Genomic DNA, 22,532 nt, shown 5'->3' with positions numbered 1-22,532 from the left:
GTAGTTTTGTTGATCTGCTTCTAATGGTACTTGCTTTGGAGAGCAGAGCAAAGTTTTCAGACATCCTTCTATGCAGTCAGTGTTAGAGGAGAGCTTCACACTTTCTTTTCCTTGAGTAATGTTCTTCCTTCCTCTTCCCCATGACTTTAATGTCTTCAGTGAGACTATATGTAGATTTATTCATGCTTAATTGGAACATGTGAAAATCTCCAATATGTAGCCTGTTCTGTTCTTTTTAGAGAAAAGCCACAAGTGACTAATTAGTCCATTTGATCATCTGGATGGTATTTATACATATTTGTTCTTCATTAGCTGAAAAACGTGTTAGTCGCATTTGAACTATACAGTTGCTTAATCATACCGATCAGAGCAAAGTTGAGTTTCCTTTGGAAGTTCTGTGTTTTTTTTCCCTGTAAGTACAACTCGGCACTGCATGAACTCTTGATGTTCATTTTTTTTCTGTCTTTTGCCTCTCTAGCTACTGGTGCTTCCATGGGGAAGAGACTTCTTGTTTCTATGTCATAATTTTTAAGCTTGTTTGTCATGTCTCTGGGTTATGGTGCAGTTGTTATCACCCTGAAGCTCTGGCCTGTTTCTCAACATTACTGGATTATGTTTCATGCAAGACTCTTGATGTGTAGAGAACACTTGTCTGGGGAGAATGGCAAACTAACATCTCAGAGTAACTACCAAGTGATGCAAGAATCTGTCACTGGATGCAGAGTTGACCCTCTCCTCTCTCTGGGGTGGTTTTATGTTTAGTTTGTGGGAGTAGGCAGTGTTGTTTAAAAGGTGATGGCAGTCCAACGTGGTCTTGTGCTCAGTGCCTTTTGAGCATTTTAAATGAGCTTGATGTTTGCTGGCCTGCTTCCATTCCTTAAGGCTGAGGCTTGAAACTGAACAGCAGGAGAGAAAAATTGCCTTCTGAGGTTAGAACTGCGGTAAGTAATGCACTTCCAAATGTCAGCTTTGGTGTTTCCTCTGCCTGTCAGCACAAGTCAAGAAATGTGCATGAAGTCAAACTGTATTTTTAAATAGCAACATACACAACTGAATAGCACGGAAAACTCGAACTTGTCCATGGAGTGGTGCCTTGCTAGGAGAGAGAACAGAAAGTTAAGAACTTGATAAGTGATAATTTGTGAAACCACTTTGATTATTAGGTGGAGAGTGAAAGTGCTTACTCTGATTACTGTGAAACCATCTATCAAAGGATTTGATCGATTGAAAGATCAAGTAAATGCTGGTGGCTAGTTTACTCTGGTAGATTTTATGTTTTTTTCAGAAGATCTTGTCTTGTGTTAGTGATCAGAAAATGTCTTACTTGTCTTTTCATCAAGTATGTGTTGTGTTGTTTTTTTTCATTTTAGTACCACCACGCAATTTGGTAATTGATATCCAAAAAGAAATTGCTGTTGAGGGAGAAGAAATTGAGCTGAACTGCACTGCCATGGCCAGCAGACCAGCCACCACAATCAGATGGTTCAAAGGAAACAAGGAGCTAACTGGTAGATGTATCCTCTAAGTCACTTGTTTGTTTTTTGTTTGTTTGTTTTTACATAGCTGAAATAATTCATGTAATATTGTGTATTTGTTCTCTGCCACTTAAAAAAAAAAAAAAAAAAGGCAAGCTGTTTTAAACACCAGCTTGGGAACAAAAGAGTATGTGGGCAGACGTAAGTTATTCTTTAACACAAAAGGGCTGAACTTCGTTTCATCCTCTGCCTACTTGCCAGAATTGAATACAGGGTTCTGGAGCCATTCTGTAACTGCAGGTGACTTTGAAGAGCCCCAAAACTGTGCAAAGAATTTATTTCTGTGGTCGTTCATGTATTTTTCTGCCCTGTTTTAGGTATGAGTAAAATCATTTGCACTTCGAACTGTAAAGATTTTCAGTTCACCTTCGTATCCAGTTCTTTTGTTTATACAGTATTTTTTTCTGTGTTCAGTGGAATATTCATGTAAGATGGATTTCTCCTACTCACCAAAACCTGGTTGCTCCTCGTATTAGCACATTCAAGTCACTGACACTGATTGCATGTGTCATGCTGTTAGTTTAAGTCTGCATGTAGATGTGAGCTTGGTTGACAACACCTTTGTGCTGAGACACTGAAGGGCTCTCTACAGAAGTCCAGACTCATTACTTCAAATCCAACCCCCCTGCAAGGGCAAGATAAAATCTTCTATTTAAGTACAACACCTACAAGCATCCGAGTATGACACATGCTGAGCGTATGCTGATAAAGGTGGAATGCAAACCTGCTGCTGCTTGAAGTGGTGCCCCACTGATTTTCAGCACCTGTTGTCATCTAAACGTTATACCGATCTTCAAATGATCTCTTTCTTAGTTCCCTTTCCCATTCTGGCGGGCAGCAGTGCAATAGTATTTGACCCTTCATGCTTGACCTGTCCAGCTTCTTGATTGAGTTTTCTTGCGTTGGCAATTGAATCCCGGCTTTCCTTTATCTTTGAAGACTGCTGAGCTGAGTAGTAGCTTCTTGAAATACCAGTTCACCCTGCTGATTCTTTGGATGTTTTTTAAACAGAAGTAGGAAAACTGAAATACTTGGTTGTGGGTTGTGAATAGAGTGAAAATGTAGCTTCTCTGATCAGAAAGCCTTTCCTCTAAATATAAAGGGATGTCACTTTCTGCAGCTCTCCTCGTGTTTTACTTTAATATGTTATCCAGAAATATTTTGTGTTTAAAAGACCTCTGTTACAAGTTACTCTTAATGTTTTGACTGTGTGATCCGAATTCTTAAATAAGAAGCCACAGATAAGAGAATTTGGAAGCACAGCGGAGGCACACTATCAGCAAGTGCTTGCAGAGTTCATGGAAAAATTCTTTCTCTCCTGTCTTGTCTTTTCTTTCTTGATTCAGTGTTGTGTGTTACACCACCTAGTAAATCCTGAACTATGCTTTGCTCCCACCACTGTGGTTATTCTCTTCTTCAGATGGAGTACTGCTGAAGTATTTCAGCCTATCAATACTACTTTTAATTAAGTTAATCTGTTTAATCACTTTTCTAGCTAATTGTTGATTCAAGAGTGGGAGGGGATTTGTAGCTCCATTGATTTAAGAGTTTGGGGATTTGGGGATGGTGTAAGGGGATTGTTAATCATTGTGGTAATGTAGTGTAGATTTTAATCAGGAACAAATTCTTGGAGAGGTGTGTTACTCCATACCCACGTGCATCCCGGCCATAACCTTGTATCTGAAGAGGGGAAATAGATGCTGAAGGGAGCACACCACCTGAGCGCAGAAATAAGGAAGGTGAACGTATCCAGTAGATGCTCCCCCCAGTCACTGTCTGCTTTTCTTTTTCATCTCCCTGCCAGGCAAGTCGGAAGTGGAGCAGTGGTCTGATATGTACACAGTGACCAGCCAGCTTTTGCTGAAAGTGGGACGGGAGGACGACGGGGTCCCAGTCATCTGCTTGGTGGATCACCCTGCTGTCAAAGACTTGCAGACGCAACGTTACCTAGAAGTCATGTGTGAGTAGCAGAACTTGTAATGCTTTTAAGGTATAAAATTGCTCACTTAAGACCTCAGGAACCATTTGCTGTATGATTAGATAAAATTATAGTGTAGATGGAGTTTACATTCTGTTCTTTAAAAACTGAAATAAAAATGTTGGGTACCATTTAATAGGTTAAGCTATGACTTTTCCCAGCCCTTTTGCAACAGCATAAATACATTTATTCTCTTAAATAACTTTCCTCACATTGAATTTGCACCATGAAAGATTCTGACTGGGCTTTAAAATTGCCAGGAAAGATTAAATCTGAGTATTTTTCTTTTAGCAACCTACTTAATCTCTCTGAAAGTGTTTCTGTAACACGACATTAAAGCAACTGGCCACCATTGTGAGCTTACTGGCAAAAACTGGCCACCATGCAAAAGAAGTATTGGTATTGTGCGTTGTGAACATACAGTTCCATCTGTTTTTCTAAATTAGGGCAAGATGAAGTATGCGGAATCTGTAGCAACACCACTGACAAAGGCCTACAGATTCTTTGCTGTAATATTCCTACCATGTTCATTGTTAATAATGCGTTTTCACTTTGTTTAGGAACTGTTCTACTGTATGTGATGTTAACAGGGTTTCTGAGCAGTTATCTGAAAATACCAGTGGTCGCAAATGCGGACAGGCCTGACTTTCAGCTGTTGGAGATAATGGAGCTGCTATATGCACATGCTTCTGCTCAGAAAATGGCTTCCAAAACCAAAGTCAGACAGTCCTCACAACATGGTTTGGGTGCCTCAGAAAAGCAGGGGTATTAGGATGATTCAAAGCACATGTTTTTTTAGGTTCACTTCAACTATAACATTACATTAAAAGGGGAAGAAGAGGTTGTATTAATTTATTTCATCTGCTTCGTTATGTAGTTTCATTATGAACATCTTGGTTACAATTCTCGTATCTCTGAAACTAGAGTAAAGTAATGTTCATATAATGAGGAAAACAGAAATGATCAGATAATACCTAAATTGGCAGATACTAGATTTCTTGTGACTGTGCTAATGTGTAATTCATTTATGCAAACTTAATGTCCATTAACATTTCTTGTAGAGCTCCATTAGCTTTAATAATACATTAGCACCTTTGTGAGGCTTGATCAAATACTTAACGGGGAAAAAAATCCTATCTTCCCTATTACGTGCAGATACTGAAATCTTCCAGGATATCTGGATATTTTCCCCTTGCTTGAAAGGGCATCTGGTTACTTTTAGGCTTCCTTTTAGAAATTGCACTGAAATCTTGATAGTTTGATGTGATAGGGGAGGATCAATGATTTGTTTGTTTGTCTGTTTTGGGAGGGAACATTTTTTTCTGTTCTTCTGTTCTTTCTCCATATCAGATAAATCTCTTCCTGGCTATTTTCATTTGCAGTCTTTACAGGGTTGGTTCCATACACAGTGAAGGCAAAACACATGTAAAACACAGTTATTTGGATGTTAAACATGGTATGAATTAAAATGACCGTTTGTAAACAGAAATTATTTACAGGGACTTGACCCACGTTAGTCTAGTTAGTTGCTTCAGTGGGCAGTAGCAGATGGCTTGAGAGAAGAGTACCAGAAGAAGAACATGTAGTACGTCGTAACCTTGCAGCTCCCAGCAAGTAGTGGCTTCAGGACTTCGTGTGCTGGAGGATGTCCAGACGTTTGCATTTAATACCTACTGCCGGACCTGAACTTAGGGTAGAAAAGGCAGTCAGAGCGAACTTTTACCCTTGAGCTTTTCTTGCTTCAGTCTTGTTGACTGCAGCTCAATTCTTCAGAATAACACGAGTAGAAGGAAACTTCATGTCTTCACCGACCGGCATCTCAATCAGAGCTTCTGTTGACATGAACTTAGTCTCTTGGGGAACTTAGACTCTGACAATCAGGCCTAATTGATACTTTCTCAATTGCTTTTTAGATATAGGATTTGCAATCAGAACAGATCTCTTCCAGTTGCTGTTCATGCACTTTCACTGACCATATTGTTACCTTCCAGGCAAGCAAAATGCCAAATCTCCAAAGCAGCAGCATTTAGCATTCACTGATCATGGTAGTGTATGTGGTTTTAGCTGCTTTTCTTGCAGCCACAGAGGTATAACTCAAGATCAGTCGCGTGTTGTTTGTTGACGTGTCTGCTGTTACATTCTCTCCCATTAAATCTTGCCCATTCACACTAAGGGCACAGCGGATCCACCCCTTTGGAACACCAGCAGGACATAGTAAAGTATTTTCTCAGTGGATATTGTATTTCTCTGCACTAAGCGTATCCAACTCAAGCAGGAAATGTGTTGGGGAATGGCAGGAGGATGATGGATGGAGCCTTCTCGGATAATGAGGTATTTTTGTCTGACTAAATTTCAGGAAATTGAGAGATATTGAAAGATACAATTCAAAAGTTTTTAAAAAACAGAACCACAGAAGACAGAACAACAACAAAAAAATTGCGTAGTTTGCAGGGTGGGGGAGGGAGGGGTAGGGTACATGTCATCCTCGAAAACTACTCAAAACACAACCTGCAAAAGGGAACAGACAGTGACCTCAGTGTTGTTTGTGCAATCTTGAAATGAAAAAAGGCATTTTCAGAGGTTATTCTCCCATACAGTTCAGCCATTTCCAACATTTTTCTTGTTTCTCACTCGCATCTGGAGGAGACTGACTTTTGTAATGCTCCTGGAGAGAGGAATCAAAGTGGAGATGAGCAGCGGGCAAGGCACGTGCTCCCATGCTGAAGGGCTGGCTCGCCTGGCTGGCTGCAGCAGCCCACAGTGGAGGGGAGGCAGGCATGTCTTCCCCCAGAGTTGCATTATTTTCCCTTCAAAGTGTTTACCTTTTCTCTTTTTAAACTGTTTTTCTTAAAGCTCGGTATGTCAAATGTTTCTTTTTTTGTAAATTAGGATCTTAAGTGTCGTTGAAAATCTGGAGCATTTGTACTTCAACTTATTTTGGTGCATTTGGAGGTGGCACCTAGAATATGTATTTATTTTATTTTATTGAAATGTTTTTCTCTGCTAAGAAAAAAAAAGATGCAGAAATTGAAGTCTGCAAAGTGACCTACTTCACTTTATTTTAAAAACAATTCAAATGAACATTTTCGTCCGAGCTGTAGTTCAAAGAAAATTGCAGATTTGAGTTGTGTGGGTTTTTTAAGTTTCTCAGTAACTTCAGGAACGTATTTCAAAATGACTATTGGCCTTATCACCCCAGGCTGTGGTTGCTCCAGATGTCTTGAACCAGGAAGCAGGTAATCCTCTTGAAGGGGGATAGGTAGAGTAATTTCAGATGCATGTCACAAAAGTATGGGATTTGTGATAATGTTGAACTGTAGAGCACCAGGGTACCCCATGCATGTGCAGCACTGAACCCTGTGTCGCCTTAGCCATGATTTAATAAGGCAGTTGTTCACTACAGTAAATGTGATCTGTCTTGTTGTTGCCTTGTTTTCTCCATGATTATTTCCAAGCATCTTTGTAGGTGCAAAGCATGTAAAATCTTTAAGGACAGGCAGTCTTTTTTGCTGTTACCTGAGGGAGAGGAATGGCCATCTTGCTCCTCCTCTTAATGTGTGCAGGGGCTTCTCCTCTGGCAAAATAATGGAACAGTTGTGTTATCTGATAAAATTCTATAGTGTATACCAATAACTTGTTACTACACCATAAGCTAAGCTTTAAAAAATAAATAGCAGGTTCACCTGAAGCTTACCAGCACAGATACTGGGGGGAAGAGAACCTTTTGCTGTAGTTAGTGAAACTGGGTAAGACTTACTCATGCTGAGTATTAACTTGTCCTACTCAGGAAGTAAGCTATTGCATGTATAATGTGGCACATCCTGTCCCTTTGTGAATTTTTGAGTAAATGCTTCTATCTGAATGTAGGGTATGTTATTAAAAAGAAATCTCTGCAAACAAGCATTTTGTAATATTTATGAAAATCTCCTGGTAGTGCTTTTTAAAAGCAAACAGAGTTTGACAAGTGATGCCATGTACTCACAGTAACAATAACACCTCTATGCTTGATTAATAGCTGCACCACTGAACGTATAACCCTGTGCAGTGGATGGCCACAATAAGTTACATGGGATTGGTTTGAAAATATATGTTGATTTCGGCTCAAGTTGCCTTCTTTTTGTCATTCGGATTATTCAGTGAGGGATGGAAGACCAGTGCGTTGAGTGTAATTTTAGAAAGGAAATGAAGCACCAAAATGCATTAAAATATCATTAAGGAATTGAATGGAACTAGATACTCTGAAATATTTAAGTTCAGCATTTGTGGTACTTTATGTCATTATTTGATACTGGAGATGAGGTCCTCATTTGACACTTTATCTTGGTTTTACTTGTTTGTTTTTTATTTTTTCTGAAGTTACAAGGAATTGCACATTCATTTTTGTAATGCCTACGCGTATACCTCTAAAACATGCATTGATGGAATCTGTTACAGCCTCTGCTGTTACGAGGGGAGAACTCTTTGCACCCAATTATGTTAAAAATCAGCTATATACGTATGCTGTCACATCTCCAGTAATCCTTATATTTCTATTGAGTACAAATATTAATTGCATACTATGCAGTGAAGTGATTAACATCAATGTAATTTATCATCTGGAGAATTCTAAAAATGAATAAATGAGTTGTTTTGTTCAGTGAGGTGTTGACCCCTTCAGAAACTTTGATTTAAAGGTTTTTTTTTTCTTTTTATAAATATGAAAAGCACCACAATCAGCCAAGTGTTCAGTTATTTGATTTTCTGGGGCATTAGCCACTCTTGTTTGTGACATTTCCCAGTTGGGTGCTCGTTTGCAAGCTCATTAATAAGGTTTTCTCAGAGGAGTGTTGTTGGGAATGAAGAGCATACAGTACGGTCTGGACGCTGCGTTTTGGAAGTGTTCAGCAGCAGCATGCGGCTATGTATTTAAAATGGGAACGTGCACATACAACAAACCTGCCTGTTCTCCTTAGCGCGACTGAGCGTGGCATCCCACCGTGGTGCACACAGTACCCAAAAGCCGGGTTACCGGCCGCTTGTGTCACACGCAGCTGTGTGCCTGATGGGAGCCCCAGCGTGCAGAGCTCGCCGGCTACAATGCAGGCTCTGTCCTTCTGGAAGCTGGGGAGAAAACACAGGGTAGCCGGGTCTCCGCTGGCTCTGATGCAGACTTCATTTCCTGATAAGTAAACCTGCTTGACGTTAGGATAAAGGTGATGGCTGTATTTATTATACCTATGTATTATGTTAACTTCTCTGACTTCTTTTAATATTGAAGAATGTTTTCCTCCTGACCTTTCCCTAGCATGTGAGTGTAGTAAGATACAAAAACGGCCAGAAGTCATTTTCTTTTAATAGTTTATCCTTGTTATATATATATAGGCAATATACCATGCTAGTTTGGGCCACAGAGCAAAGCAGAGACGAGGATCTGTATAAAATAAACACCTTTCTTCAGATGAGCACTAAAGCATATTCGGGGTGATTTTGAAGCTAGAATTACTTAAAGTGGGCAAAAATTCTGCCTGACCTGCAGGATATTCTTCTCCTGAGAATACCATCTGTCATTATTTTTGCAAAGAGGTACGCATCAGGAATTAATACAGTAATCACAAAATGGATTTTAAAACTTGGATTCAGTACATAATTTTACAATGCAGGCAAGAGAATTTTCAGCTGAATCATTGAAAGAATCCATTTTGTAATTTTCTCAGTTGGCAAACAGTCTGGCATTACAAAACACGCTGAGCCCCATGCTGCAGTACCACTATGTCAGAAGCGCTGCAGGAGCAGTTTTGTCTGCTCCTGTCTGCCATGAAGAAACCAGCCATGTATAGTCGTGCAATTTACTTAATGTATGTGTTTAGCTGTAATTTGGAGCTGAGAAAGAAACCCCGTTCTGAAAATGCGCGCTGGTCCTGAGAGCCCTTCGTGCTGCGTGTGCGGCTGAGCAATGTCGGTAATGGAAGTGCCGGGGGGACCTTGGTGCTGCCGGGCACGGCCTGCTCCTGGGCTGTGGCAGGGCTCTGCGAGCTACAGCGTGCTTTCAGTGGTTGGTTTTCCTCATCCGTGTTTTTGTGTGTTTCCCCCCAAAAGCAGCATGTGGTAAGAAGGCTTTTGACTGTGTTCTGACCTCAGCTGGGGCAGTTGTGTGGGCAGGAAGGGTTGACTGGTTTGTCGCTGTTGGTGGTTGGTGAGTTGGATAAGTCGAGAAAAAAATCATCCCCTGCTAAAGAAATGCTTCCTAGACTGTTTTTATTGTGTTATTAATGACTGTTTCAGTGCAATGTTTGTGTTTAAAGTGGACAGATTGCTGCACTGTAGGAGCCGTATCACTCTGAGATTGCTGGAGGACCAGGAGCTGCTGGAGTGTGATGATTCAACTCGGGGGAAATGATGTGGCCCCAAAGAACAGCTACCTCAAGTGTGATGTGGTTTTTTTGTTTTGCAGCTTTTAGCAGCTTTTGTGCACAGTGAAGTTACTGGATATAGCCACAGAGTTAAATTTACTGCACATTTTCCTCATTAAGCATGTTCTGATTGTGTTTCAGGGGAGATGTTGTTCATGTGCCTTCTTGCATTTGCCAAGAAAACCACTCTTTTATTTAAGGTTTTATTTTCAAGTAGGAGTCATATCTAGTGTCTATTAGCATCCTTGTGGGCTGCAATACGCAAGACTTCAGCCACAGGCTCGGCAGTTGTAGGAACCTGCGCTGCTACCACGCAGCACTTACTGCATGCAGAGAGACGTGCTGTCTCCAGCAAGTGCTGCCGTTGGGTTTAGTCTGGTTACAAACAAGATAAATGTTTTCAGCAGAGCTTGGCTGCATTCCCCTGGTTGGTGCGTTACAGCACAGGCAGAAATTGGGAGGACCTGCTTGACCCAAACTGGCCTGGAGCTGGAGAGGAGCCCTGGGGAGGACTGAGGTGACAGCACAAGCTCCGAAGGCTGCAGCCCTCCGGGAGCAGCCAGAACTGGGCTCAGTGGGGCAGGGGCGAGCGCTGCTGGGGGTCCCAGCCGGGCTCCTCCGTGGACCCCCGGCTCCTCCATGCACCTGCGCAGCAGAGCCGGGGCCCCACAGGAGATCAGGCATGCCAGATCTGTCTGGCGGCACTCCCTGAGACGACAAGCTCTCCTGTCTTTGAGATCATAGGTTTCTCTGATGAAAGTAAATGGGTAGAAATAATGGGCTTAGGCTTTTGTAAGACACCAAACTCTGTATAACGTGATATCCTGACTGATTAATGAGATCTAAGCATAATCGATGGAGCGCACATTTAATGGATTAAGAAATCACTAACTGGCAGATCTCAAAGAATAGTCATTAGGGAGTAATCAGCAAGTGATGGTATTTTTAGAGCAAATGCACTGGCCTGGGTGCTTGGCCTGCTGCTCTTCAGTGCTCCCATGACTCATTTGGAAATTCTTAAAAAAAAAAAAGTTAAAAAAAAAATCACTGTTAATAATCTTTGCTGATGACCAAAAAACTGGCTAACACTTAATAAGAGGAAGTGTTATAGCATGCACAGAACGTCTTGAGAGTTTTTGTAACTTCTAAAACACAGCACTTTAAAACTCTTAAAGGTGGGTGGCCGTAGGCTATATCGCTTCTTCACAGAAGCGCAACTACATCCTGGAAAATACTTGGAGTGCTGTAGTGGGAAAAAGCCTGATGTGAGGTTTTGCCAGGGAAACCAACATGGCAAAGCCAGTGCCTCCTTGCGTGTGTGAAGCAAGGAGCTGGAGCGAAGATGATGGCTTTTCTCTTCTGTGTTGGTGAGACCATTCCTGGAATCTTGCACGGCATCTTCGTGAGCAGACTTTGGAAAGATGCTGGAAAATAGGACAAGTTGCAGAGAACGGGAAGAAACCACACAGGAAGAGACTTAAAAAGCTCCGGCCAAATCTGTCCTACCAAAAAGTATTGAGAAGCAATTTGTTCACAGGACAGAAGAACAGCCATGGCGAGAGTGTGCAAAGTACAAAGGGAACTGTAATCTAGCAGGGGGAGGCAAAACAGAAATCTTTGGCTAGAAGTTAAACTAGACAAAACGAGGACAGAAGGTGCATCTTAAACGCATCTCGGTTTGTCGAGACCTTTCTCAAGAGAAGCAGCGGGTTCTCCGTTTCTCGCATCATTTTAGAAGAGGACGCCCTATCCGTGCCTCGGTCACAAGCAATTAGGCTTAACGTGGAGCCTGGCTGAAACGCATGGCGTCAGCCCAGAGGCGATGCCACACAGAGGGGCGAGAGGGGATCTGACGGGGGAATGAGCCAAGCGCTGCTGCAGCTCTGCCAGCACGCACAGCCCATGGGTCCTGGTGCAGCTGGAGGTGAAGCCCCGAGGGAGCCGGGTGGTGGCGTCCCGCGGGAGCGTGCTGTCCCATGGCACCGCCCGCGCTGGAGGAGCCATCAGCATCCCAGTTGCTTGCGAAATTAAAATACAGGTTGTTAGTCAGAGAGGGAGGAGAAGGAGCATTTTTCATATTCAGGCTGACTTCAAGACTGTGGGAGGCTGAGGGGGCTGGGCTCATGTACACCGTAATTGGCCAGCGGGGCAAAGAGCAGGGCGTGCTGTCGCCTCTCTAAAGGCTGCCTTTCGGATGCGTTACAGGCACACGGTATGCATGTTGTAAAAGAAATCTCATCAAATGCAGAATGGTTTTGTAATAAGTTTTTCAAATTGGTTGCTGCTACAGTGTAACCTTTAGACTACTGGTATTTAACCTTGTATATCACTTGTAGCTTTTGAATGAATTTAGCTTAATAAAGGTACCTTATTAAATTACTAGGCTTTTTTTTTTTTTTAAGCCACTAGAAATAGGCATACTAGGAAATAGCTTGAGGTTGTTAGATCTAATTGTCTGCCAGCGGAGTATATTGTGGCTTAGATGTGTAGATGCAAGCATTTATTTTTATGTAGTAATCCAGCAATATGATATTATGAAGTTCCAAGTTGAGTATTTCAGGCTGTTGGAATGCACTTGGTAGTAAAAATTCTTCTGCTGCTTGCCTTATGCCCTAGACTGCCATCTGAGATGGTGATAGTCCCAGATTATACTACCACAGATGTCACTACTGGAACGTGGCCTTTTTAATTAAGTGGTTAATAGGTGGCAAACTGCTAGTACAGGCCTTGAAAACCATCACAAGCTTGCTGGTGTCAGTTACTAAATGTCACAATTGCAGGTAGGAGCTGAGCTCAGGATCCCACAGTGCCTGGCATTTTACAAAGCTTTACCTAACAGAGTGTATAATCTGAAGAAAATAGATACTGACTTTGTCTGAGATGGGATGCTTAGCAGTAGGATTAAAGATTGTCTAAATGTGTGTCCTCAAAAAAAAACAAACAAAAAAACCCAAACACATCCCCTCCCCCAAATTCTTGGTCAAAGCAAGTGAAATTTTCATTGTATACTACAAGCCTAATTAAAATGTCAGTTCTCCTGAGTGCCAAGCCATCCTTCTGAATCCTTCAGAATTTTGAAGCACTTCCTATTTCCATAAGTGCCTTCAGTAATTACTCGCATGCTGGTGAGTCCTGCTTAGAAGAGACATTCACTGTGATAACTCTATTGGGAGTGTTCTTGTCTTCACGAGTACATGTATGTGTGCTAATCAAGTTCGGATTTATATTGTATGTGACACCTCTACAGTGTGCAAATCAAAATGGTATAGATTCACTTTCCTTCTTACATTTGATTAATGGAGACTATGGAGCTAGAACGCTGAAGTGGAGGGGGGCAGTTTATGTCGTTTCGGGAGAGCTTACTTAGCTTGCGGTTTGTTCTCAGTACAACAAGCCTTCGGTGTATTCGTGTTGCTTTCCATAAGTAATTGACAGCTGGTAACCATCTCGTTAGAAATACTAAAATTTGTCTCATAAAAACAGGATTGGAGCAACAGAAGAGGCAAGCTGCAGAAGATCTCACCCATGGCTTTCCCAGCCCAGGGATGCCATTCAGGGTAGCCCTTGTGTTCCCCTGTAAATAGGGCTGGAAAGGTTTTCCAGTCTTTCCACAACACACAGTGTAATAGCATCGATGTTTCTGGCATGGGCCCTTAGGTACCGTCACAAAGCAAATAGTAAATAGCAAGCAGATGGCTGAGGTGGGGTGATTGTGAACGAGAGGGGTAAGCGTGAGCACAGCACGTAAGATGTTGCTTGTGACATACTTGCTGCATAATACTATTTAACCGGTCGTCCTGTGTTTATGCATTGTGTAAGTACTCGTGTTGCAGACCAAACTCAGTGTGGTATTTCAGCACTGTTCTTTGTCTTCCTGTGCTTTTTTTGTGTGTATCTGTGCCACAGCCCCCGCAGGACTGGGTTGTGCATCTGGGGCTTGGACCTTGCAGTGGGGAGCACCTGCCCCTCGCTGCCACAGCGCAGCCCAGGTGCCCTCTGTCGAGGTTCAGCTGCAGGGCACACGTCGAGGTTGTGTCTGCCCTCCTAGGGACGGTCTTTGCTCACGCCTAGACCATGCTGGTTGCTTCCACGCGTCTCTTCTGCACGTTCGAAGCGCTGAGCAACGTCACTATTTGGGGGTCAGCTCCTGTTCTCAGGCACACTGCATTCCTGTGTTTCCAGAGGAATTAGGGCTTTGCACCTCAGGCGTGTAACACACTTTCAGGACGTCGTAATCCGTGTGCTGCTGCTGCGCTTTCCAGCCTGCAGATACGCCTTAGTTTCATAGCTGCAGGAAGCATCTGTAATGGGGATTAGTTTATAAAATGTTTGTGGTATAGTCATCTCAGGAGAGGATTTACTAGTGTAGCTTATTCCATTACTGAAAATTATGAGAGTTTAAATTGGTTAAATCCTGACATGGATTTTTTTTTCTAATCTCTATTATTCCACAGGAAGCATGTTAATGAGTTAAACACAGTTAATAAAATGCAGCAAGCCGATATTTTTGGTAGCAGTTACTCTCAAAGGATCTAGAAACATTTAAATTGTTTCAACCTTTATGCATACTGATTTTTTGCCTTCCTTTATTTCTTACAGTTGAGTAAATTCCTGAAAAATATATACGGCCTAATGGCATTTGTAGTATTGAATTGATTTTTTGCATTGATAACATTTTAGCTACAGCTTAGATTGCGTTTTTAATCTTTGTTTCAGTTATAGGAGGTAATGAATTTTTTGATCATGGACTCCAGTGTGTTTTGTGTGTGTGTGTTTTTTTTTTCTCCTGCAGGGTCTTACTAAAGTGGTTTGAAGCTGGATCCCTAACTATAAATGCTTTAATTCTCTGTGTTTATTTTAGGATTTAGAAGAGCTTCATTTGGACTAACTAAAATCTTCCATTGTTTAAACAAAAGCATCAGTGGCTGTGATTTCTTTTTGTGTTTCTAACAAACATCTCTTGTAAAGCCAAACGTATTAAAATGCGTGGACACAAAGTGTTGTCATACAGTAATATATGATACATGATAAAACGTATCAATTCTGAGCACCACAAATATCTCCGGTTTCACCTCAGCATGAAGGCAAATGAGTTCCTTTTAGCTTGAGTGAGTTCAGAGATAAACTCTGGTGCAGCAAAAAGCATTTCCCGGGAAACGGTGGTGCTTCAGTCGGAGTGCAGATCTCCGATCTGCCTCGCGTTTCCTCAGTGCTAATCACTTCAGCTTGAAGCAAATACCAAGTTCACTTACTGATTAGACAAATGGCATAGAGGGGGCCGAGAGGAAAGCAGTGATGATGACTGTCTTTTGGTGTTCAGTGCGTAGAAATCTGATTCTGTTTGACAAGAAAATTTATGAAATGATGTTTTTGTCATGCAGATAAGCCTCAAGTGCGGGTTTCTCAGAATTACCCAGTGCAAGGCCTCACGAGAGAAGGGGAGCCACTCGAACTGACGTGTGCAGCTTTTGGAAAACCACAGTAAGTTGGGAACTACCGGAGGATGGACCAGGCTGTCTGGCAGTGACGGGGCCATGCTACAGGGCCATGCAAAAATGCATGCAGGCATTTTGGCCTCTTTAGCTATTGCAGAACTTAGTGTGCCATTTTCTGCTGCAAAGGCGATGCAAGAGTATGAAAAAGAAAGTATGGAGATATCCTTTCTGCACCTGAGCATATGCTGCCAAATTAAGGTATCTGTTTTGATTTGCATTTATTCTTATATAAAAAAAATGGTTGAGGATTTTTTATTGTAAGAGCTCCCAGGAGCGGAGCAAGCCCTCTGATGCAGAATGAACAGGTGGTAGCGTGGGTGCCACACAGCCATGCATCTCCTCCCCAGGGAAGTCTCTTCCCCACTTAGGTGTCAATTGATTTCAATTAATCTGCAAAAGCAAGGTCAGTGGCCTGCATATCGAATCCTAGTAAGGTGCAGGTATGCAGAAGAGTGAATGGCCCAAAGAATTGAGTGCTTTTAAAAGTGGAATGGATCTGTAAGGTAAGGCAGTCTGTCTTTCTGCTTATATTGATTATATGATGATTCTCCTCCGTATTTGGTGGCCTATGTTTTTTATATGAAATGCAAGTTGTATTCTTTCTCCTCTTCATACCACGCCCTTGAGGCTTTCTTACATTGCTTAAGAAATTTATGCATCAGGAAATTCCTGACAAGGGAGGGTAGATTTTCTTCCACACTTCCATTGTTGTTCTAATTTAAGTTTTGTTGACTTTTTTTTTAATACTTCCTCTCCCACTTGGCTTTATGGTTGTCAAGTATTTACTATCCTTTTTTATTTTGATCATATTCATGAGATTTCTGCAAACATTCCCGAAGTCTGTCAGCATCTCCTTGGTAGTGTGCCCAGAACTGAAGAGTTACTGCAGGTGTAGTCGAACTTGAAGTCATCCAGTTTGACAGTTCTGTTTCTGTGGGCAGGGACAGGAAGGGTCTATGCAGCTCAGAGGTGAGAAGGCTTGTGATACTGTCATCTTCCACGGTAGTGTCCTACCTCACCTAGATTGTTTTGTTTATTTCCACTTCTCAGTTTCTTCTGTTCCGCATGTGGCTGATTCCTTCCCTGTACATTAGAGACTGAATAATCCCATTTGAATATCTACTCCCTGTTCAGAATCTGTCAAAGCCCCTTTGCATTTCTCCTCTCATGGGTAACTGCAGTTCCTCCCATTTGCTATCATGTGGGAATTTAATGAATAGGCCTCTTTACCTTTTTTTTTTCCAGGCTATGAATAAGACATACACATGTTAACTAAGACAGACACATCTCCCAGGCTGTATGCCACTTAATGTTACGGTGATGCTAGTAATGTGCTAGGAATTTCCTTATGTAGGTCATTTCACCTGTCTCTCTCAAGGCATAAGAAAATGTACAGTAAGATGTTTCTGTTTAGTTTTTTTTTATTATTATTATTTTGTTTTGGGAAAAAAAAAAGATTAACAAATTTCATAAAATCCTTTCAGAGGTTTAGGATGAACAGGAATGTTTCTTCAGTTAAAATCACTTCTCTGCAATATTTTGCAACATGAACATTGGGTTGGGGGAAGTTCAGAGGTAAACAAAACACTAGAAAGTAGAATTTTCTGTTTTGGTATTAATATAGGTATTAAGTTTTCAATGTCCAAGGTTAGACAGTTAAAGAAAACAACAAAATCCTGTGACAGAAGTGGGAATATGCTGAAACCATGAAACCATCACTTTTAGGATATTCACGTCTTTGAAAACAGGCTGCTGTGTAGCGCATGCAGCATGTGAAACCTTGGGACACCAAAATCACTAATAGCTTTTGAAAGCTGTAGCCAGGAGCATCAAGACCTTTCCACCAATGTTGAGGTAAAACTGCAACTGCGGTTCTGCTCTCTGGAGAGCTGCTGTTGGACGGGCAGAGGCTCGCACGTTAGCGGCGTGTTCTGCAGCCTCGCCAGGCAGTAAGTGCCGTGGGTGGGAAAGCAAGGGAGAGCACACCAAGCCGTTGTCCGAAACCAGATGTTGACTTTGTAGCAGGCAACTGATAACCAAATGATTTTATTCAGTATTTTGTCCATTCCAGTTGTGGGGCTGGGATGTTGAGACTTTAGGAGCTTTTATTTCATTACAGTAGTCTCCCATATGGACACTGTAAAAAGCCCAAGCTATTTTGATACCTTTAACGGTGCGAGCTCCCAGCAGAATATGACTTGCAAACTTCATCTTTGGAACTAGGCAGTCGGACAAATGAAATGTTTTACTCTATAGACCTCCCCTTTTTAAGAACTTAGTGTTCAGTTGTCCTGAAAGCTGCTATATATTTCTTGCCGGCGAAGGCTGGCTCATAGGAGTAGCTGATCTGTCCTTACTTGCTATTTAAAAGTTTTCGTAGTAATAATAATTTATTTATTCTTAAAAAGAATTCCCCAGGCCCCGAAGCACTTTTTTTCTTTACTGGCTCTAACAGACACGCTAATTTCATTCCCTAAATTATGCAAACATGATACCCATTTTGGTTCCATTAGTAAAAGGATGCAGGAAACAGGCTGCCAATTGGAGAAGCATAGTCGGGGAGAGAAGAAAGGTGTTCCTGTTTGCTAGCGGCTAAAATTCTGTCACTAAGCAGTAGAGCCAAAATTGAAGTAAATAGGTCTGTCACGTCTCTTTGTGAAATGGTTCAAACTTCATGAAAATGTACTTGTTCTGTCACATGTCCAGATCTGCACTCAGAGCACCCTGTGGATGCACATTGTAGTCCATAGATCTCAAAGATTTCAGGTTTACTGAATAAGTGAATGATTAACCACTAATGAACTTTCTTCCTGCTTGCATTAGTGTCTTCAGAAAATTTAAGGTCTGGATACAGTTTCCTGTTGGGTTAAAATAAATTTAAATTGAGGAAGCCTGACAGCATCTGGGCTTGAGTAGTGCAAAAGCATGTGTTTGTTTCTTTGCAGTTTTTCTTGGTTTGGGCTTTCTGTCTGTGGATGAACTATTGAAGATGCCATCTTTACCATAGGAAAATAGTAATGTGACTGTTTCTTTTTCTCCCTCCTCTGTAGGCCTACGGACATGAGGTGGTTAAGAGTAGATGATGAGATGCCTCAACACGTTGTAGTGTCTGGTTCAAACCTTCTCATTAGTAACCTAAACAAAACAGATAATGGTACATACCGCTGTGAGGCTTCAAACGCGGTGGGGAAATCACATGCGGATTACATGCTGTTTGTATACGGTACGTGAGAAAAACCACCGTTCTTCTAGACTCATTTACACATAATTGCAACATACCTCTCTCTGAAAGCTTTTGAAGTTAACGTTTTGCTTTCTGCAAGAATTACAGATAGCTCCCAACACATCTACGTTGTACTGGGCTGGGGTAGGGGCTGGAAAAGCATTTCTTTTGCTTCTGTAACTCTTGGTGTCGTACATCAGGTGCAGAGCCATTAAGTTTCTTTCTCTGGAGCCGCTTTTGTGGACTTGCCATGACACTTGTGTATTGTCAGATGAGGCCTGAGAAAAGGCCAGAACGGAGGCATGGGGAGAACTGTGAAGTTCTCTAGCCTGACAGTTCTCACAGGACTTCTCCAATATATTTTCCTTTTTCTAATGACTTTTTCAGTGTCTTCAGCAGTGGTACAGGGTTGGGGTTTTTTTGGCCCTGGTCTTTTATTAGCAAATTAAATGACTGAAGAATCAGCCAGCATCCCTGGATAACTGCAACCCGGTAAATAAACTGGAGGAATGAGATGTCTTAAGCCTATATGTGGCTGCTGAGCAGACACTAAGACATGTCTCAGCATCTTTTTAAAGTGCTATTAAGTACCTACTTTAATACTTCGGTTCCTCTGTATTATTTTGCCATTGCTCTAAACCTTGTTGTTCTCTCATCATGAGGTGTTGCACATAATGAAGATTCAGCAGGCACTTGAGGAGTGATCCCCCACTTTAATTGTGAACAAGTCCCTTGGGCTGCATATTTAAACTTTATCTCTTAGAGTGTTCATTGCGTGGCATTGCTAAGCTTGTGGTGGGTGTTGCCTGTTATTTGGATAGGACATTGTCGTGCTCTGGTTTGAAGTTCATTCCATGCAAGAGCTGCTTGAAGCTCTGCAGGCCAAATTCTCTTGTGTTTGCTCTGATCCCAGTAAATAGTTGGGAACATAACATCGCCTATCCAGTGCCGGTGGTATGTCACCGGTTTTTGGCCCAGTCTTAGAAACTTGCCCAGAGACTGTAGCTAATAACAAACCTTACAGCTCTGAGCTGAAATCGGACTCCTGTACTGTAATATACAGGTAGTTCTCTAGTGCCTGTAGCTCCAAAGGACTCCAGTTTACAAAATGAAGTCAGATATGAATTTATGATGGAATAAGTCACTCTTGGTTTAAAAATGGCTGTTCACATCACTGTTTGAAGAAACAGCAAAAGTTGTGGGAAGTATTAAAGAAGCTGAAATAGGACACAAGCAGCAACCCATGAGAAGTATGGAAAGCTACTGCAGTAAAGCAGTTATAGAAGAGGTTGTTTAATTCCTTGCATAGTTTAATGTACCTATTTTGGCCCAAGTGAGTGCTAGAATAACTCTCACCAATGTTAATGACCTGGTTAGTGCCCAGGTTCTGTAAGGCTCAGGATGAACCATTACAGAGGATCGAGCTGAAATGTGTGTCCCTGCAGACACACCAGGGATTTGGTGGGCTCTGGAGATGGAGCACCATTCATTCTCACCTGTAAATGTGGTCTCAGTAAGCCATTTAGACCTCATATTAACTCTCACGATCATTAATTATTCCACGTTTTTGATGGGGGCAAGAACCAGATTACACAGGAATTCATCAGAGCTTTCATCCCTCATGATTCAATTCCCAGGACCAGATGATGTTATTGCAAAGGTGATGCAGCTTCCCAGGGGATGTTAACCTGTGGACTCTAGTTCAGGTATCCAGCAGGTGTTTTGGCATGTAGAAAGGCTTTTCATGGTCTGTCCGGAGCTCTCTGTTAAGTAATTGTTTTATATCCCATCACATTCTGTTCCTGGATGTCTGGGAGTGTCCTGCTATGATTCGGCACTCTGGACAACATAAAGAATTCCTTTAGACCTGAATCAAGAAGGGAGACCTCCAGAGCTGCTGATGTAGTGGAAGTGGTTAGGCTGTGGTCATCGTCTGAAGCCCTTTGGCATAGAATCTAACTCTAAGTTGTCACCAAAGGAAACCAGTGCTACTGTGTTGAGTGTGAAAAGGAGCTGCTGGTCTCACTCCACATGTCAACAGAAAGCACACACTTCTCCAGCCTTTGCTGCATTTGGCATCCTTCCCCACTAGAATATAAGGAATAATATATGTGCCTATGCAATCTGTATCCCTGCAAAAACGCCTCTGTAGGTGTAGTGTGAAAGCTAGCGGGAGGATGTGCTCGCTGCTTGCCCCCTGCCCCAGCCGTGGGCAGGACTCGCCTGTCACCATGGTGCTCCCTGCCCGCATCCAGCCCCCCTGGGAGCGGGGGGACGTGCACATGGGGCCGTCCCCACCAGAGGCGTGCGGTGGAGTAGCGATGGCTGCAGCACAGCGTTGGGCTGGCACACCTTCACAAGAGGTAGGGGTGGCTTAGTCTCCATACAAAACGAATGCACCTACAGTTAAATGGCATTAAGTGCAAATGATTGCCAGCAGCCAGGGCTTGCAAAATAACCGCTGCTGATCTGTGCTTAACACACCTTTCTCTGTTGCACACATGGTGTAAGGATGTCTAATCACATTGACGCAGACTGAAAATATGCTTGTTTTTAAAATTCTTTTCACGCTTTTCCTCACTGTGGGAGTGGGCAGACACATTTTTCTAGAAACTTCTGGCACAATTAGCAAACATTCATTTTTTTGCATTTATCAAGGAAGAGTCTGCTGCACAGCACCATTCCCAGTGCAGTTTGTGAAATGAGCTGGGATTATCTGCCTCTGCTTGCGCAATGAAAGGGCAGGGACTTTATTCCTGTACTTCAGTTGTTCCATCTCTACTACTGTGGAGAAGTGGCAGCATCTCATCAGCATGGCCTTGGGCAAAGAGCAAGAAGGAAGTTCTAGGAGCAGGACAAAATGGCACTCAGCATAAATGACCACTTTATTTTATCTGTCTCCACAGTGAAGCGAACTCCAAGGTAATGTTTCTCAACTTTCTGGAAGTTGTACGGAATACAATAAAGGTGCAGCATATAATTAAAGTTCAGATGTATTAATTAGGGAATCTGAGAGCTCACTTGGAGATAAAAGAGTAGCAGATGTGTTAGTGATGAAAAGTTGACATGCTATAGAGAAAACCTAAAATCAAAAGCCTCTGAAATGTTTCATGCTCTATTATTGCAGGATGAATCTGTAGTTCAAAGTCTTCCCGACTACTTAGCACATTCAGTTTGATCATCTGGGCATTGATACATATTTTTTCTTTTACATCTTCTCATATCTACCTTCTCCTGCCCAATAGTTTTGATGAGGATGTGCCCCTGTACATAATATAAATACTGGGAAGAGGGGCAGTGTTTGATTCTTAGCAGGTCAAGTGTCTCTGAGAAATGGTTATTAGTTACAAAGAGAAACATCTCAGTATCGGTGTTTCTCATTAATGATGCACTATGAGCAAAACCAAGAATGTTGAAATAAAATTGTCAGAAAAATATCGGCTTTTTTATAAAAAGATTTGGTGATTTTTTTTTTGTACCTTGAAATTGATATTTAGTAATGATGTTCTCATTTCTTTGTATTTATTACTATCTTTGAAGTAGTTTTTAACATCCTGCTGACGTGTATTCATAGAGGAAGAATAGTGAAGTTAACAGCCCTGGAAAAAAAGTGAGATATATTCATGTGCTGTTGATATTTAGTCTGTTAAGCACAGCAGGGCCCCTCACACAAACCTCCCACCTGGATTTTCAAATGTATATGTAGACAAACAACAAAGCACCATTGTGTCTTTCTTTGTACATGTAAACTGTTCTTTTTGTTGTGGAAAGTGTGCAGTTTATTTTTCTTACAGCTCTCCCATTCCATTTCTCTCTCTCTCATTGACTAATTTATGCTGGGTTTTGTTTATTTTTATTTTGTTTAGCATTGTAGAAGGCAAAAGGGGGGGAGAGTTTCTGGGCCAGATTCTC

General features: G+C 41.9%; 1 protein-coding gene across 11 annotated transcripts in view; it reads left to right on the top strand.

Annotated features, from left to right (window-relative positions):
- CADM1 (cell adhesion molecule 1) overlaps window positions 1-22,532 on the top strand; it is a 181,729-nt gene that overhangs the window by 126,420 nt on the left and 32,777 nt on the right. For all 11 annotated transcript variants that reach the window (XM_080568007.1, XM_080568006.1, XM_080568012.1 and 8 more), the window contains exons 4-7: window positions 1,371-1,508; window positions 3,340-3,495; window positions 15,284-15,383; window positions 18,448-18,620. In XM_080568007.1, coding sequence (XP_080424133.1) covers window positions 1,371-1,508; window positions 3,340-3,495; window positions 15,284-15,383; window positions 18,448-18,620 — 567 coding nt within the window. The remainder of the gene's footprint in view (window positions 1-1,370; window positions 1,509-3,339; window positions 3,496-15,283; window positions 15,384-18,447; window positions 18,621-22,532) is intronic.

The sequence above is a fragment of the Anser brachyrhynchus genome, assembly GCF_964034855.1.
Source record: "Anser brachyrhynchus genome assembly, chromosome: 25".
NCBI lineage: Eukaryota > Metazoa > Chordata > Aves > Anseriformes > Anatidae > Anser > Anser brachyrhynchus.
The sequence above is the reverse complement of the archived record's forward strand: the minus strand, read 5'-3'. Positions and strand labels throughout refer to the sequence as shown.